Below are 19,822 nucleotides of genomic sequence, written 5' to 3' on the forward strand. Positions count from 1 at the left end.
TTCCATTGTGTGAGTCCACTTATATATGGATTTTTTTAATAAATACATTGACAGTACTGACAGTACCGTGCTATACAGAAATGATTTTCTTAACAAAATTTTCTTTTCTCTAGCTTGCTCTATTGTAAGAACACAGTATAGAATACATATAAATGCAAAATATGTGTTAATTTACTACTTATATTATCAATAAGGCCTCTGGTGATCAGTAGGCTATTAGTAGTTAAGTTTTGGGGGAGCCAAAAGTTATACACAGATTTTCAGCTGCGCAGGGTGTCAGTCCCCCAACCCCTTCGTGTTTTTCAAGGGTCAACTGTATATGTATGTCTATTTCCAGACTGGTGATTTTGTCTGTCATTTCTTCTGTGCATAAGGTCAGTTTTACTCCTTCCTTTCTAATTGGATGCCTTTTGTCTTATCTGATTGACTGGCCAGATCTAGTGTAATGCTTGGTGATGAGAGTGGACATCTTTGCCTTTTTTTTCTGATCTTAGAGGGAAAAAAATCAAGTCTTTCACCATTACAGTGTTAGCTCTACATTTTTTATAGCTTCTCTTTATCAAGTTGAGAAACTTCCCTTCTCTTTTTGATTTGCTGAGAGTTTTATCAGGATTGGACATTAGATTTTGTCAAATGCTTGTTCTTTTTATCTATTGAGGTAAACATACAGTTTTCTTTAGTTTGCTAGTATAGCAGAACACAGTTTGCTTTTAAGTGTTAGCTCAACCCTGCATCCATAGCGCAAATTCCAGTTGGTTAGGGTATATTATCCTTTTACTAAATTGCTGGGTTAGTTTATTAAATTTTTATTCGGAGTATTTTCATCCATGCTCATGACAGCTATAGATTTGTAAGGTTTTGTTTGTTTGTTTCCTCTTGCAGTATCTCTGGTTTTAGGAGTAGGATAGTACTAGTTTCAAAGAACAAATTGAGAAGTATTCCCTCCTACATAATTTTCTAGAAGAGATTGTGTAAACTACTGTTAGTTCTTTAAATGTTTGGTATAATTCTTAACTGAAATCATCTGGGTCTGGAAATTTCCCTTTTGGAAGCTTTAAAATTGTGAATTCAATTTCTTTAATGAGTATAGGATAATACATATAGTCTGTTTCATCTTGGAGGCATCAGTAGTTTATGCTGGTTCTCCAGCTGTCTGGCCAGACCTATTTCTTGACGACTTTCAACACCTCTCTCACCTTTTTTAGATTTGTGTGTGTGTGTGTGTGTGTGTGTGTGTGTGTGTGTTTTCATCTACAAAATGGGCCTATTTAACCCTGTTGTTATCAATCTTAAATGAAAATGCATGTAAAAATTTATAAATGACAAGTCTCTCTGAAATATCATTATTTTTGTTCTGTTTTTTTCATTCTTGGAAGGCTATATTTGTATATACTGTCAGATAATGCCCTCTTTTAATTTATCAACCAAACCTGTAGGGAGGAGATCAAAATATCAAAAAATAAGTAAGAACAGAGCTGATTCTTGTTTTTGTTAAAATTTAATTTTATAGACAAATATTTTGGAAATTTTGTATTATAATCATTTATCTGGGCTGAGTCTAGCTGGGGTGAATTATAAATATAGAAAATATCACACAAGAATCATTCATGGGGTTGCTTACATAAGTTTTTTATTCTAAAAGATAATTAATTTTGCTTAAAGAGGAGGCCATGCGACAAAGGCAGCTGTCAATCTTTGAATTTATTCTTTATTCAAATAAAAACTCATCTAGTAGGAATGACAATGATGTTACGGTGTCTCTCTCTCCCTCTCTCTTTTTTGCATATTGTTTCAGGAAACATGTACTTCTCTATTTTAATCCAAAGTTCTAGCGACCGAAGGTCTATGGTTATACAACTTTCAAAATTGTCAACTTGCTTCAGTTTGTTAAGTTTAAAGTACCAAATTTCTATCGAAGTCCAAAGTTGTCCTCATAGACTATGCTGTTAGTGTAACTCGCTGCATGAAAGAGATTTCTGTAGATCCAGGAGGAAAAGATGAATTACTGAGTGGAACCATATTTGTAACTAACATGCCTACAGTTTCTCCTGTGGTATGTGTCAATAAGATGATGCAGCTCTCTTCACTTAGTGCTGTGCAATGCACACCGGGCATCTCAGTAAATTTTGTTTTCACATAGGCAAGTAGCCTTGCACTTTTCCTTAAGCAATTCATGTCCACAACCAGCTGTTTTCTTCAAGGAATCACAGTTACTAAGGAGATCTTCATACTCGCAACTGTTGGCTGTGACAAAAACAAATGAGTTCCTCATTATCGTCTTCCTCAGTAGCAGCAAAACAATCCCATACATTCAAAAGTGCATGAGGTCGGTAGGACTGGACAAAACAAGTCAACATCACTTACACAATGATGGGCTTCCCTTTCTTGCGGGACATATCATGTGCCTTAGTTGAGCTCACTGATTAAACTATCGCTTTTTTATTTTGAACTTGGTGATATATTTCCAAAATAAATTGAGCTATTTCTTTCCCTTAGCCAAGAAAGTTAAATAAATATAAATAAATCTCTCTACACCTGCAGAGTCTAGTATGGGAACCACTAGTCACATGCAGATATTCAAATTTAAATTATTCTAGATTAGATGAAGTAAAAAAATTTAGTTCCTCAATTTTACTAGCCACATTTCAAATATTCAAAGGCCATATGTGACTAGTGGTTACTTGTAAGACACATGCTGATGGAGAAGATTTCCTTCATTTCATACTATTGAATAGCACTGCTTTAGACTCCAGTGCTTGCTTTCTGGAGAAATGAATTTCTATGGGACGATAAAGATGCAAAACCATGATAATATGCCCCCTTTCCTTCTGGTATTTCTTCTTGGATCCTCCCCAGGGGACACAAACTCAACAAATCTCAAACTAAACTCATCAGACTACCCACATGGCTTACAATTCTTGGGTATGGTCTCTCTGTACCAACCCTAACCCTCCTACAATCTCAGAGAAATGGCTCTCCGACTACTCAGTAATTTAGGCCAAGAACTGGATCAGTTTGAATTCCTTCTTCCCTAATTCTGACCAGCACTCAATCGGCACAGGTAACAAACACTGGCTATTCTATTCCTTGTTTTCCAACCCCGTCCAATTCTCTTCATTTATTGTGTCGGTAATGCAGTAGAGAGATTTTTTTTTTTAAACCCATGGTTTTCAATGGTTTTCTAGCTGGCTTCCATCCAATTGTTTTTCTATACTATTCCTAGAAAGCTCTTTATAAAGCATGGTTCTGACCCTGTCACTCTTTTGTTTAAAATCTCTCAATTGAGTGCTTATTGATAATAGGATAAATTATAAACTTCTTACCAAATAGCATTCAGCAGAGCTATAAATATGTAACTTTCTTTCTTCTTTAGCTTATTTATAGTTTTAATATAATCAATATTCTGAATTATAGCTATATAATTCAGTCAGTAAGAATGCTAACTAAAGATGAATGCATTTGAAAGGTAAAAATCTCAATTAATGAGATTCTTTCAACTCTATTATTCATAATACTTTTAATACAAGTATCCCAACTATAAAAAGCTAAGAGCTATTTCTACTTCTATTCATTACAATTTTAGAAATTATATATATGACATTTATTTTCTCTCTTTTGGTAACAATATTTTTGTGGGTTCTGTGAGCCAACACTATATACAAATTTGATTTTGTCATTAAAAATGTGCAGTAAACTACTATCCAATTGTAGGGAAAGTGATTATTTATTAAGTTAAACACTATGATTCCAATTATACTATAGAAAAAAAGAGGTAGTCAGCATAATGAACTCATTAGCACAAAAGTAGTGTAATATTTGGTTTGCCTATCTAGATTCAGCTATAATGTGATCTTACACCCATAAATTTGCATTTCAAAATAGGACTTTTGACACACTCATACTAACTTTGATGAAATGAACTATTTACCAGAAATATGTATAATTAATATTAGTGAGCTATGCATAGTCACAAAAAATACATTGATGACAGATCTTTCATTATTTTACATATGGTAATATTCTTTTCATTATAAATAATATGTAACTTACTAAAATGTGTAAAATGTTTATATAAACACACACTGTATGGAGGAACATATTTGTTCTCTGCATAAAGATATTATTTAAATTGGTTACTTTAGGAGATTTTTTAACCCATGAAAGATAATAAAATATCAACTTTTTATTATAATAGCAAGGTGATCACTTCAAACTTACTGCAGAGTCCATTGTCACAGTTACCAGGGCAACTGGCACAAGGTGTCCCTTGTTGGTAAGGGGTATTCTTTTTACTCACATTATTGCCACTGAAATTTAAAATACATAACGTCAAATGTTTTTTACTTTACAGTTTAGTTTATACTCCCCAAGGGCAGTATAAATTACCAAATATACATGACTACAAATGCTTTCAATTATGTTAAAAAACTGAAAAATTACAGTTCCCAGTGAGTAATTCAGGTAACATTCAAATTAAGGAAACACTTCACATATTGACCCATCTCCTTGACTATAATTCTTCAGACCGAGCAACTAAATCAGATTAACTGGAGTCTAAAGTTTTCAGAGTATATTTCAGTGTGGCCACACTCCCTTCATCCCCCAGTAGACTTGGTCAAATTAGTGAGGCAGCACCGCCCAATGTGCTAGCTAGAGGTAGAATCTGTCCCCTAGAGAGACAGAAGAGCTCCTGGGGGCAGGAGGCTGGAGTTTGGAAAAGAATACTGAATGTTACAATATCATTTTATATTTGAAAGATAATAAAGTACAAAATTTCTCTGATATAATCTAGAAAGAGTAAACTCCAGTACATATATACATCTATATGTATTTTACTTTTTAGATGGGGATAGTGATATTCAAGTAGTTAGTGGTGTGTGTTTCTGGGACAGGCAGGGAGAAAGAAATTCGTGAGCTTCTAGAGGTGTGTGAGAGATTTTTAAAGTTACCAAAAAGGGAATGTTCATTAAAAAATGTTGACAAGCATGAATAGCCAGAGTGTGATCACATTACAGTGACTAACTTACAACTTGCTGGTGATCATTACTTATTGGCCACTTAATTTATTTGAAATACAAGTGAAGTCCAAATCTCAATAGTGTCAAGTGGGCCAAGAACACAATGCCATGCATCTGAATCTCACTCCCTGCAGAGAATCTAACTGACCATGTGTGAGCCCCTGGAAAATGTGAGATAGACACAAACATGTTCTGGAAGTTCTGTCACCCCTGCTTTCCCTCATTATTCACTCCAACTCTCACTTCAGATACCTGGCTCCAGACCCTTCTTTCTTACAGCCAGCCGTGAGTTTGGACGCATTCTCCCTAGACCCTCTCAATTCTTTCTACTCAACCCTAAGAAGTGCTTGCAGGAAAATGACGTTGGAGGTCATACGTCTCACAATGGAGATCCATATGCTCGGGTTATCTACAGTCTCAAAATAAATCCCGTAGGAGTCTTGGTTCTAGGGGTCACCCTGCCTCCAGTGGCAAGAAACTTCAAAGATTAAAAGAAATTAAAGGTAACAGATAAGTGGAGATTAGATCTTCAGTATACCCACAGAATTTGTTATGGGTAAGTTCAAACATAATCCTTGATGAAAGGACATATTTCCTGCTACAGGTCAAGACCTTAAAGGATGGTTCATTATGGAGATTTTGTGAAAACTTCCGAAAAACAAAGACTGAAGATGTTCTTCTTTTCTGGACTCTGAAGTACATTAAAGATCTCTTGAAAAACCTTTAAGATGCAAAGGAACGAACCATCTGTGATGGTAATAATGTAGGTATTTTTTTAGATAAGCAGGGCAAGGAACATTTTAGCAGGAAGAGCTGAAATCACAATCTGCCATCCCCTACTTGCCACCCCACTACCATCCCTTGCTTAACCATCAAGCTGCCGTCCTGCTAAAGTGTGAAGTTGATGAGAACGGATGATATCAAATCTAGAGCAATCCACGCTAGCCATGCTCACAGAATATCTGTGAGCCCAAGGGAAAGGCGGCTGAGAGAAAAGATGTCACTTTATAACTGAGGAAAGAGAGTTTCTGATTTTATACTTGGAATTGAGAACCTGGTCTGTTCCCTAATAGATTGAATGTATCTCAACCTCAAGGCATTTCCAAAGATTTATTCTATCTGGATGGACCTAGAGGGTATTATGCTCAGTGAAATAAGTTAGAAAGAGAAAGACAGATACCGTATGATTTCACTTTACTGGGGATTCTAAGAAACAAAATAATAATAACCAAAAAAATATAAAAGCAGAAACAGACCATAAGTACAAGAACAAACTGAAGTTTGACAGAGGGGCAGTGATGGGCAGCGATGGGGGAATGGGCAAAATAGTGGAAAGGCAGTGGGAGGTACAGGCTTCCAGTTATGTAATAAATAAGTCATGGAGATGAAAAGTACAGCAAAAGGACTATAGTCAATAGTATTGTAATAGTTATAATAGCATGGGATGCCTGGGTGGCTCCGTCAGTTAGGCGTCTGCATTTGGCTCAGGTCATGATCCCAGGGTCCTGGGATTGCGTCCCACATCAGGCTCAGTGGGGAGCCTGCTTCTCCCTCTCAGCCACTCCCCCTCCTTGTGCACTCTCTCTGACAAATAAATAAATAAAAATCTTTTAAAAAGTAAAAAAATAGTTATAATAGCATTGTATGGTGACTGCTGATAGCTACAGTTGTGGTAAGCATAGCATAAAGTATAGACCTGTCACTATGTTATACACTTAAAACTGATGTGACGTTGTGTATGAGCTATGCAACAATTTAAAAAATAATAAAAGGAATTATTCCTTCCCTTTACTGAAATATGTTTTATATTCATTTGTTAACTATACAAGAATTTTAAAATATTAAATTGCACATAGGATTATTGCATCAAACACTAAGTATATACTTACGCGGGACAATATTGGCAGACATAGTAGTATTTTAGACTCTCTTGATTGGGACAATAGGCAATTCCACATCCAACGCGGTAAGAAGAGTACCAAACAAGCTACAATTCCAAGAAGGAATATATGAAAGTACATTAAAGAAGGGGGAAAATATTAAAAAAAAATAGTAGCAAATGTAAAACTGAAAAAATGATACTATTATAGTCTGTAGCCAAGTACATCTGAAAATATTTACTTCAGTTACTGAAGCAAATCATAAATTTTAAAATATTAAATCTTAATATCCTTCACTATTTTATCCATTTCTCTTTGATAAAGTACAGAGTATACTTGCTTACCAAGAGTTTTGCAAGCGATGGAAAAAAATGACAGCTCTAGAAGAAGTACCAGCCAATGCCACGACTATTACATCTCTTCAGGCTCTTACCCAAATTGAACATTGGACTTTGTCATAATTTAGAGATGCTTTCATATTAGAGCATTTGTGGTAGAAGTATTTTCATTTGTTTGTCTTACCTGGGTGTAATGTCCCACAACTGCATCAGAACTCTTAGGTCCCACGCCATAGACAAAATTATGGCTCTCATCATACCAGTTTTGGATTGCATCTGACCATGGAGCAGGGTAACTTGACATATAGAGATTCTCACCACATTTCGTACCTAAAGAGAAACGGATCATTTTTGAGGAAGCAATAAAACATGCAATGGCAAAAAAAAAAAAAAAAAAATCAACTACAGGAACACAAGGATGTTGCCCTTCAAACACAGTGCCTATACCTGTAACTCTTAGTACATAATAAAAGGGTTTCTGTCCTTCTCAGCTCTAAAGCTGAACAGAAGAGAGATCTGTCTAGGGGAACCTGGGTAGCTTAGTGGGTTAAGAGGCTGACTCTTGATTTCAACTCAGGTCTTGATCTCAGGGTCCTGAGACCTAGCCCTGCATCAGGCTTCCCACGCAGCAGGGAGTCTGCTTGAGGATTCTTTCTCTCTCTACCTCGGCCCTCCCCCTTGCTCACACACACTCTCTCTGTCTAAAATCAATAAATCTAAAAACAAAACAAAATAAAAATCTGTCTAGGACATGGAGACTGGCATCAACATGCAAAACTTTGTACATGTTAAGAAGACCTTATGCTTCAAAAATCCTCTGGATTATCAGAGTCACATTCTTTTTTTGCTAAATTCTTCACATTGTAATGACTCTTGTGCCCTCAGCTTTGTACTGTAAATTTGTAAAAGGCTGTGACCAACTTTTATTGTTTTTCTTTTCCTTTTACCCACCCTCACTGAGATTTTTCACATATTGGACCCTATCTAAATATTTATGATTATGATTTGTGTGAACTTGGAAAAAGAGTTCTGCAGGCAGTCTATAAGAGCCCAAATTAACAGACAACTGATATCAGGAGGGATGGCAGATTTCGAAGCTTTTGGATTCTCTCTTAATCACTAAATCAGAATGTCATAAGGCCAAATCTTTCTCAGAGAATTAGGCAAGAAGAGCCTTGCAGAAGGTGACATCAGCAAGATAGTGGAGTAAAGAAGCCCTGGATTCTCCTTCCCCTAACAAACACTCTGATTCAGCCACAATTTCCAAACAAATTGCCCTTATGGGAAATCCACAGCTAATTGAAAGGCTCCTAGACCCTGGGAGAATATGAACCCAGACTCACTGAAGTCAGTAGGGAAACTGGGACACTTTTGCTAGAATGCCTACCCTCAGCACAGTGCCTGCCATATGATCAGGAAGAGGTTCCCTAGCCCCCAGCTTCTCTCAAGGGAAGAAAAAAGTGGGTTCCTGTGTCCAGCATCCCAACCTTCCTTAAGGAAACTCCCCAGATGGCTGGCTTCTGTCTTGGTAGTCTTGGAGCTCTGACAGTCAGGCACAGGAGGAGGAGAATGGAGATGGTGGCTTGGGCTGGTAGATACCATATCTCCTCCCCTTGGCTCAGCACAGAGCAAGCAAATGAAAAATCTTAGTTCTCAGCTTTCTCCTGGGGAAGCAAAGAGTTGATCAGTGTGTCCTATGCTCCAGTTTCTCCAGGGTTGCCTGAAGAACTGAAATCTCTCTTGCTTGTCTTAAAGCTCTTATGGGTTTGGAGTAGTTACAGTATTACTCCCGGGGGGAGAACGGAGATGGTAGTTTGGGTGGTAGATGCCATGGCTCATCTTCCCAGCTCAGCACAGAGCAAGCAACCACCATAGCTGCCTGTTTCTCCCTGGAGTGAGAAAAAGTTGGCCTGGGCATCCAGTGCCACAAATTTTCCAGAGGCTGCCCAGAGGATCGACTTCTGACTTGCTTCTCCGAAAATGTTAACAGATTTAGCATAACCAAGATGTGGAGCTCATGAGGTTAGAGATTTGGGTTCATAGTTGCCACAGTTTCCCTTCCTAGTTCAGCACAGAGTGAGCAGATAAAAAACCCAAGCTTCTAGCATCTTCCTGAGTAGGGAAAGAGTTGGATGGAATGCCCAAAGATCCATCTCTTTCAGGAGGCTACCTGAAGAACTGACTACAGATCTTTTTCTGACCAGAGTTTGATTGGACATTCTCCAAAGATGCACAAATGGCCAACAGGTATGTGAAAAGGTGCTCGATGTTGCTAATCACAGGAAAATGCAAATCAAAACCACAATGAGTTATCACCTTATATCTGTCAGGATGTCTATTAGGGGGGAAAAAAGGACAACAAGTGATGATAAGAATGTGGGAAATTGGAATCCTAGATACTTTTGTTGGACATAAAAAATGGGGTAGCTGCTGTCAAAAAAAGCATAGAGTTTCCTCAAAAAATTAAAAGACGAACTACCAAATGATCCAGTAATAGCACTTCTGAGTATTTATCCAAAAGAATTGAAATCAGGATTTTGAAGAGATATTAGCATTCTTCATATTCATTGCAGCACTATTCACAATAGCCAGTATATGGAAACCTAAAATCCATGGACAGATGAGTGGATGAACAAAATCACACACACACACACACACACACACACACACACACACAATGGATGTCATTCATCCTTAAAAAGAAATTCTGCAGCAGTTGGGTGAGACACTATGGATGAACCTTGAAAACATGATATTAAGTGAAATAATCCAGTCATGGAAAGACAACTACTGCATGATTCCATTTATATGAAATACCTAAAATAGCCAAATTCATAGAATCACAGTGTAAAACAGTGATAGATAAGGGTGGGGGGAAGGAGAAATGGGAAATTACCAATCAATAACCGTAAAGTTTCATGTAAGTAAGATTAATAAGTTCTCGATGGATAAATTCTGTTATACAGCATTGTACCTAGTCAGTAATATGATATAGGACACTTAATTATTTGTTAAGGGCGTAAGTCTCATGAAGTGTGCTTACCACAATAAAAGAAGTAACTTGTTGCCCAGAAACTTTTCTCTATCTTTTCACGCTCTCAATTATGAGTTACATTTTGGTAGCTTGAAATATAATGTCTATGTGCTGCTTAAAGAGAGTATAAAATATTCTTGGCTATCTCTTTTAATACGGAAAAAAGAAACTAAGGATCTAACAGTAGACTTGCATCTATAAGACCGTTTGTTTTAATCCTCTACTGAATGGAGTCATTCTCTTCATAATTTCATTAACAGAACAGCATCAACGGTATAAGTAATTACGTGATGAATTTACAGGTAAAAATTTATTGCTTTCAAATTGAGCTTGCCTATATGTATATTATGGTTGATAACATAAGTATTTTTTGTAAGGTTTATGCATAAAGCATTTTTTCTTTCATAGTGTTTATAATACTTGGTAAGGATTCAAAAATTAAAAAATGAATCAACATACCCAAAGTATTTATCATGATTTTAAAAATTTGAATATTTTTAGAGCAAAATTCACAAAATTCAGGGACAAATCACCATAAATTTGTATCTTATGAATACAAAAGAAGAGATACGAAAACATCAAACAGCTACACGTATCACAAAAAAACAGCAGTGGATTAGAAAAAAATAAGCCTGGTTAACTTTCCAGTATATGACACACTTCATTCAGATTGTGTCTCAGGGAAGTCATTCCTCCCCTGTCCTCATCTTCTCATCTTTAAATTTGGAGAAATGATGATACATGACCTGTTGACTCATGAACTGGTTGAAAAGAAAAAATGAAGTATTGCTTCAGATGTCATTTGCATAATATAAACAATCAACAAGCACAAAATGGTACCTATAATTCTCTCTTCTTCTACAGATATTTTGATTTTAAAAAGAAGAGTATGGGGGCACCTAGGTGGCTCAGTCGGTTAAGCATCCAACCTTCAATTTTGGCTCAGGTCATGATCTCAGGGTGTTAAATCAAGCCCCATATAGGCTCCACACTGGGCATGAAGTCTGCTTGGGATTATCTCTCTCCCTCTCTCTCTGCCCCTTCTCTCCTCCCCACCCCCCGCTCAGACTCTCTCTTCAAAAAATAAAAATAAAAAAATAATAAATACATAGAGCATTATAAGCCACATTTATTCGCTAAGTCTTCTTATAACACCCCAGAATGTTCCATTCTATTTAATTTTCCAGTATTATTTTATTTGTTCATATATTCAAAAAATACTCATTTACGTACTGGTTTTTCTGTCCTCTGCCGCGCTATGTTCTAAAGTGCACTTGTTTGCCCACTTTTGGGCATTTGCTGCTGCTTCTCTGTTCCATTCCTAAATGTCACAAGAAAAAAAATACAATTAAAGATTCAACTCCAATGAAGCGTATGGTTTATAATCTGATTGGTAGTTGATTTGCACTACTTTAAACTTCTAAAGATATATTAACTGATTGTTAGTGGTATGAAAAGACCTTTTTGTTAAGGGTGTATATATGTGTGTGTGCGTGTGTGTGTGTGTGTGTGTGTGTGTATGCGTGTGTGTGTGTGTGTTTATCTGCTCCAGTGCCAATTTCCACATGAAGAGAAGTTCATAAAGTGTCTACTGAGAAAAATATCTAATATAATGTCTGACAATTTATGATAGTACAGGAACCACACATAGGATTTTTAGTAATGGGGCTACTCTAAATACTCAACATGTGAAGTCTTTGAATTATATTTCCTTCATAATAAATGGACCTAGATTATTCCCAATTCCACTTGCAGCCCATTGCATTCAAATGGGAGATAATCTAGCATTTATGAACTATGCTGTGGAAGGTGGGCTCATATTTACCCATAGGACTCTTCAGGTCCTGAGTCTGAGCCTCACGTCGGGCATAGAGATTACTTAAAAAAAATAAAATACATGAAAGAAAGGGACCTCCTTTATTTTAGACTAGGGCAGATAGTGAACAAAAAGCACAATGGCTTCGCATTTGATGTCTGAAGATCTGGCTTCGAATTTTGCCTTCCCAACTTAATAGCCCTGTAACCTTGACAAATTATTTAACCATTATAAAGGAAAATTAATTTCTGCCATGCCCATAACACAGCTCAAATGAAGTAGCAAAATGGAAGCAAAACTTTGTAAGCACAAAGTTCGTAAGAGATGCCAGTTACCAGCTGCCTGATCTTATCACTGCTGGTTCACACCACTAGCCTTTATCACTGCCTCTTACCATCTTTAGCATGTTGCTGGCAGGTGGAGAGACTGATTTCCTTAGTTCATTGTGTTTATTTACAATGTCTTTTTGGACTTGCATTTGAGTGGTTAGCAAAGCAGTAAAGGATGGATCCTAAAGGGAAATAAAATTAGGGTTATCTTCTTAACATTTGTTAAAATTGCACTTAAGAGTGAATAAGCGAATTCGAGGGAACAAAGATCATTTTAAGAGCGTTCAGTTCAAGTCAATATTAGTTGTTAAGCATCGCCAATGAACCTAAGCCAAAGCTATGACAAATAGGAAAGAAATAATTTGAAGCTTTGAGAAGGTGGAAGAAATTAATGGCATGACAAATTAAAATCTCCTCTGAGGTCACAGATGCCAATTTCTAGATTCAAGGTAATTCTTAACATGCTTTTTCTTCTTTCATGGCCCTTCCCAATCCCCTGTTATTTTTCTGGTCCATCTCCTAGTCTTTGTTTATAAAATTATTTAAAAGAGAGATATATTTTGCTCTTTTGCACTGCTACGTGTTTGTTAATCAGATTCTCTATTTTCTGCCCCATGTGGTTTCCTGTACCTTCTCTGTGATTCTTCTAGACATATGAGTGAAAATATTTTATAACTACAAAGGCACACAACATTAAGACATGTTCATTCATATTTGATCAGGTTGTAGCAGGTGGGATGAGGGTGGGGCTCAAGATTCATCCTAGACTTTAAGGGAACTTTGACCTGATGCAGTCTGTATTTAGAGATAATATATTCAGAATGCATTTAGAGAAAGATTGTTCAGGAGTTCAAAGCAAGTAAAATTATTCCTATTATGGTAGATATTATGATTTATTTTATTACAATCTGTATTTCTTAATGCCAGATGAGTTTTCACCCGGTGTCAGAATTCTCTGGTCTGATGAGTTCTAGTCCTAGCAGTCTCTGGTTCCAGGAAGTCTTCCTATATGCCCAGAGTTAGAGATAGGGAAACAACAAAGACCAGAGTTCCTCACATTCAGAGATTTTCTGTTTAAGATATAGACACCTTATATGGACACCTACCCTCCAATCATTGAATTGGAGGTGATTGATCTTTGTTTTGGGATTATTTAAGCAAAGTAGATTATTCAAATTAGAAGATTTGAATTCAAGAGTTGGGCTCTCACATACCAAGTTTTTGAGCATGATTTAGAAAGCAAAACAAACACTAAGACTTTCAGGGGTAGATTTTTTAATGTAAAAAATAGGTATAACAGTGAGTAATGGTGAAAATTAAACGTGGTGATACATGAAGTTGTGCTAATTTAAGGCTATGTTATTGTTAATTTTCTTTGAGATCACACTGAAGCACATTAAATAAAATAAATGGGAAAAGATCTCATGGGGAGAGGACTATCATTAGCTTTATAAATCATAGACCAGTGCATCCATTAGAAAAATAATTCAAGCATGACATGTAATTTTAACTTTTTGGTGGTCACCTTAAAAAAGTAAAACAATCAAGTGCTATTAATTTATTTTGCAATTTTTAAGTGTTATTTCACCATGATAAGTGCAAACTCTAATCCCCATCACCTATTTCCCCCACCCCCTCACCCACCTCCCCTCTGGTAACCATCTATTTGTTCTGTATAGTTAATAGTCTGTTTCTTGGTTTCCCTCTCTCTCTCTTTTCCTTTTCTCATTTGTTTTGTTTCTTAAATTGCACATATAAGTGAGATCATATGCTATTTATCTTTCTCTGACTGACTTATTTTGCTTAACATTATACTTTCTAGCTCCATCCATGTTGTTGCAAATGGCAAGATTTCATTCTTTTTTATGGCTGAATAATATTTCATTATATATACACACATTATATATATTATATATATAATATATATATATTATTCTATCACTATCTATCTATCTATCTATCTACCTATCTATCTACCTATCTATCCTCTATCTATATGACATCTTCTTTATCCATTCATCTATAAGTGCACATGTGGGTTGCTTCCATAGTTTGGTTATTGTAAATAATGCTGCAATGAACATAGGGGTGCATATATCTTTTCTAATTAGTATTTTCATATACTTTGTGTAAATACCTGGTAGTGAAATTACTGGATCCTATGGTAATTCTATTTTTAATTTTTTGGGGAAACCTCCATACTGTTTTCCACAGTGGCTGCACCAGTTTGCATTTCCACCAACAATGCACAATGGTTTCTTTTTCTCTTACATCCTTGCCAATAAGTTGTTTTTTGTGTTGTTGATCTTAGCCATTTTTACAGGTGTGAGGTGACATCTCATTGTGGTTTTGGTTTGTATTTCCCTGATGATGAGTTCCACTGAACATCTTTTCATGTGTCCCTTGGCCATCCGTAGGTCTTCTATGGAGAATGTCTGTTCATGCATTCTGTCCATTTTTAATTGAATTATCTTTGTGTATGTGTTGAGTTGTATCAGTTCTTTAAATATTTTGGATGTTTACCCTTTATCAGATATGTCATATGCAAATATCTTTGCCCACCCAGGGCTTTTTAGTGTTGACTCTTTCTTTTGCTGTGTGGAAGTTTTTATACTGTTGTAGTCCCAATAGTTTATTTTTGCTTTTCTTTCCCTTGCCTCAAGAGACAGATCTAGAAAAACGTTCCTAGAGCCAATGACAGAGACACTACCTCCTGTGCTCTCTCCTAGGATTTTTATGGTTTCAGGTGTCACGTTTAGGTCTTTCATCCATTTTGAGTTTACTTTTGTGTATGGTACAAGAAAGTGGTCCAGTTTCATTCATTTGCATGTGGCTGCAATGTGTTTTCTTAACACCATTTGTTGAAGAGACTGTCTTTTTCCCATTGTATATTCATTCCCTCTTTGTAGAAGAGATTAATTGACCAAATAATTGTGGATTTATTTCTGGATTTTCTGTTCTATTCTACTGATCTATGTGTCTGTTTTTATGTCAGGACTACTACTATAACTTTGTAATGTAACTTGTAATGTTATGAATTATGATATTGCCAGTTTTGCTTTTTTTTTTTTCCTCCAAGACTGCTTTGGCTATTTGAGGTCTTTTGTGGTTCCATAGAAATTTTAGGATTCTTTGTTCTAGTCTGTGAAAAATGTTGTTGGTATTTTGATAGGAATTGCATGAAATCTATAAATTATTTTGGGTAGTATAGACATTTTAACAATATTTGGTCTTCCAACCCATGTGCACGGAATGTCCTTCCATTTCTTGGCATCATCAGGAATTTCTTTCATCAGTGGTTTATGGTTTTCAGAGTACTGGTCTTTCATCTTTTTGGTTAAGTTTATTCCTTGATGTTTACCTGTTTGGGATGCAATTATAAATGGAATTCTTTTCTTATTTTCACTTCCTGCTGCTTCATTATTAGTGTATAGGAATGCAACAGATTTCTATGCATTGGTTTTGTATACTATGACTTTACCGAATTCATATATCAGTTCTAGTAGTACTTTGGTGGGGTCTTTAGGGTTTTCTACATAGAGTATCATGTCACGTGCAAATAGTGAGAGTTTTACTTCTTCCTTACCAATCTGGATGCCTTTTATTTCTTTATGTTTTCTAACTTCTGTGGCTAGGACTTCTGGGACTCTGTTGAGTAAAGGTGACGAGAGTAGACATCCTTGTCTTGTTCCTGACCTGTGCTGGGGGCGGGGGGGAAGCTCTCAGTTTTTCACGATTGAGTATGATGTTGTCTGTGAATTTTTCACATAAGGCCTTCATTATGTTGAGGTATGTTCCCTCTAGACCTACTTTGCAGAGGCTTTTTATGATGAATGAATGTTGTGCTTTGTCAAATGTTTTTTCTGTATCTATTGAAATGGTTGTACATTTTTTATCCTTTCTCTTATTCATGCAACATATTTCATTGATTGTTTTGCAAATACTGAACCACTATTGTTTCTGGGAATAAATCCTACTTGACCATGATGTATGATTTTTTAAATGTATTGACATTATTTTAAGTAATAAATTTTACTTTTAATGGGCTGACTAATAATCTACAAAAATAATATGTTTATATCCTAATCCCCAGAATCTGGCAATGTGACCTTCTCTGGATATAGTTAAGGATCTCAAGAACATTGTAAGTATTCAATAACCACACGTGACTAATGGCTACTGGAGAGCTCAGCCTAGACTGTCATCTAGATAATTGTGCTAAGTGATCTGAGCTACCAATGAGTACTTTGTGATGTACCAGACACTCTTCCCCTTCTACTCTCAAAGGACCTAACCATCCCACAAAGTTGCTGGATAGCTTTAGAAAGATTTTCCAATTTAACTTTACCTTTCCTTCTGTGGGTATAGATGGAAGCAACACAGCAGCCAGAAACACCACTATTGGGAAGAAAGCCATTTCTGGGAAGTAAGTCAAAGAGAACAAAGATCTGCATTAAAACATGTAGTACACGGACCTTTGACTCTGAGGAAAAGCCAATGAAGTGATCTTGGTTAGTTGAAAGGAACTATGATTCCCAAATTCATAAAAAATGTAGCAAGAGAAGACTGTTATTTGGTGTCAGTAGAATCATAGCGGACGAACTTGGTCATTGAGAGGGACAATAAAAAATAAACTGAAACACTTGACTGATGCTCTTGAAGTATACATATAAAAGCTAGGGACATGTCATCATATTTCTGCCCAGCTCTGTTGTCCTAAGTTCATTAAAAATGTGGACAAAACAGATTTCTTCAGAGCTAATTATGATACTGTATTGATTATTTATTCCAGTTTTGGGGAAAGGATTATTTTCAGTGTGCACCATGTCTTGGTTTGTTCTGCTCTATAAAAAGTAGAGCTTTTTATTTATACGTGACTCTAATCAAGATTCCAAGGTTATGATTACATGGAAATAAACGTACAGGGGAGCCTGCGTGGCTCAGTCAGTTAAGCATCAACTCTTGATTTCAGCTCAGGTCATGATCTCAGGGTCATGAGATTGAGCCCCATGTTGGGCTCTGTGCTCAGCATGGAGCTGCTTGTTTCTCTACCTCCCCCTTTGCCACTCCGCCCCACAGGGGCATGTTCACACACGTTCTCTCCCTCTCTCTCTAAAACAAATAAATAAATCTAAAAAAATAAATATGCAAACACTTTATTAGTGATTATTTCCCTGACGGAGGGATTGAAAGTTATTTTGATTTTATTACTTATACTTGTCTATATCTCAAATTTCCCTGTATAAAAAAATAAAATACAAGTAATATATTGAAAATTAAGCCTGTTTAAATTTGCTGAATCCATGATTTGGTACAAAAGTTGTTTAATATCCTCACTAACTTTTTAAAAGATACTCGGCATTGGGTTGCCTCTGTTGTCTTTTCTCAACATGTCAAAAAAATTATTTGTCCTTTAAATGAAGCAACAAGCCCACTACATTTTAAAAAAGCACTCATCTTCTGGCCATTAGTCATATAAATTACTCACTTTGTAAACAGAGGATGCTACATTGATTTGTTTTCTTTGTGTGAGACTGGTACTCCCAAATTCTCGAAGAGAGAGAATAATCTAAACAATTTATCTGTGCTGCTTCTTAGGCCTTATTGATTTGTAAATAGCAAACAATTGGCACCTGCTCCATGTATTCCCTTTACCCTCAATAATGTGCTCATAAAAGGGAGAAGACTGAACATTTACTGACCATGTAATGCGAAATTTTGTCTAATTTCACCATCATACTTCAGTGTGTATGCCCATATTTTACAGCTAAAGAAATCGAGTGTTAGAACAGTTAATTTACCTATGCCAGTGGTAAGCTCCTAAGTAACTTCAGAAATTAGCCTTCTACCAAACATAACGTCAAAGGCAATGCACGTTGAAAGGGACATAGTTTCACCCGAGAAAAGCAATCATTTTGCAGTACACTGGAGGCCCTCTTATCCTTATTTTAACAATCCCTGTATTCGTACATAACCATGCATGTTCATAGTAAAAATCATAATATACACAGTTTGTCATACTTTTACATTTCTTCTAGTAAAGATAGTTCTAGAATAGTTGTTTCAAAGTCATAAACCTGAGAATTATTTATATTATCTAAGATGAAATGTAAAGAATTAAATTAAGTTTTAACTTGATAAAGTGACTAGAGTAAAATTAACTTGATTCCCTTAATAAAAATTTATCCATAAAGTTTTGAAAATCATGGCTAAATGTATTAAATATATAATCTTACCATTGGCAAAACGAAAATGATTGACAAAGTGTTCACACTAAAATAAATGAGTTATCACTTACTGTTGGTTCTCAGAGCTGGATGAAGTATTTGTTTTATCTGTAGGAAGAAGGAAGGTGGATAAGAGGTTAGAGCATGATTTTTGTTACATCTGTTCTGTTTTAGCAAATTCTGGTTGTGCAAGTAAATCTAAGTCAATAAATTTCTGAAGCAGAATTTTTCATACCAGTATCTTCAAATTTCATTCCCAGTTTTCTGATATGGCTTTTGACATTATTTGTTTCCATATAGCATTTTTTTAAGTTTTTAAAAAGACAAACTTTATTGAGATCTAACTTACATACCATAAAATTCACTCATTTAAAGAGTACAATTCAATAGTTTTTGCATATTACATTGTTACAAACTGCCTTTTTTATGAAAGTAGATTATCTGTTTATTCAACCACTGTATTAAAACACAAGCAAAAGAACAACCACCAATTTTAGAACATACTATGAAAAGAATTTGAAATAGTGATGTCAAGGTGGCAATAGATTTCATCAATCTATTCATCAGTCTTATTCTTCACATTTATTTTTACATTTAACTTAATTTCACTTCTACCGTTTATTTTTTTCACAACACTGGGAGGTTCTTTTTTACCCTTTAGAAAAGCATTTCCAAAGACTGTACACATACCACTTCTTTTTTTTAACTTTTTATTTCAATTCAGTTTAATTAAATATACTGTGTTATTAGTTTCAGAGGTGGAATTTAGTGATTATCAGTTGCATATAACACTCAGTGCTCATTCCATCACATGCCCTCCTTAAGGTCCATCACCAAGTTACCCCATTCCCTCACCCACCGCCCCTCCTGCAACCCTCAGTTTGTTTCCTATAGTTAAGAGTCTTTTACGGTTTGCCTCCCTCTCTGTTTTTATCTTATTTTATTTTTCCTTCCCTTCCCCTATGTTCATCTGTTTTTTTTTCTTAAATTCCACATAGGAATGAAATCATATGATATTTGTCTTTCCTTGACTGACTTATTTTGCTTAGCATAATACCCTCTAGTTCCATCCAGGTCCGTTGCAAATAGCAAGACTTCATTCTTTTTGATGGCTGAGTTATACACACACACACACACACACACACACACACACACACACACACACATCTTCTTTGTCCAT

At 35.8% G+C, this 19,822-nt stretch overlaps 1 protein-coding gene across 1 annotated transcript; it reads right to left on the reverse strand.

The window, feature by feature from the left end:
- Nucleotides 1-2,067: 2,067 nt before the first annotated feature.
- Nucleotides 2,068-16,847, reverse strand: CRISP2 (cysteine rich secretory protein 2). The gene is made up of 7 exons (XM_008691810.2): nt 16,764-16,847; nt 12,481-12,597; nt 11,504-11,591; nt 7,421-7,566; nt 6,908-7,005; nt 4,219-4,307; nt 2,068-2,244 (listed from the first exon to the last, which is right to left on the reverse strand). Exons 1-7 carry the CDS (start codon nt 16,830-16,832, stop codon nt 2,117-2,119), a joined length of 735 nt encoding a protein of 244 aa, XP_008690032.1. The 5' UTR covers nt 16,833-16,847; the 3' UTR covers nt 2,068-2,116.
- Between the last annotated feature and the right edge of the window lie 2,975 nt (nt 16,848-19,822).

The sequence above is a fragment of the Ursus maritimus genome, unplaced genomic scaffold, assembly GCF_017311325.1.
Source record: "Ursus maritimus isolate PB19 unplaced genomic scaffold, ASM1731132v1 scaffold_29, whole genome shotgun sequence".
In the NCBI taxonomy this organism is placed as follows: Eukaryota; Metazoa; Chordata; class Mammalia; order Carnivora; family Ursidae; genus Ursus; species Ursus maritimus.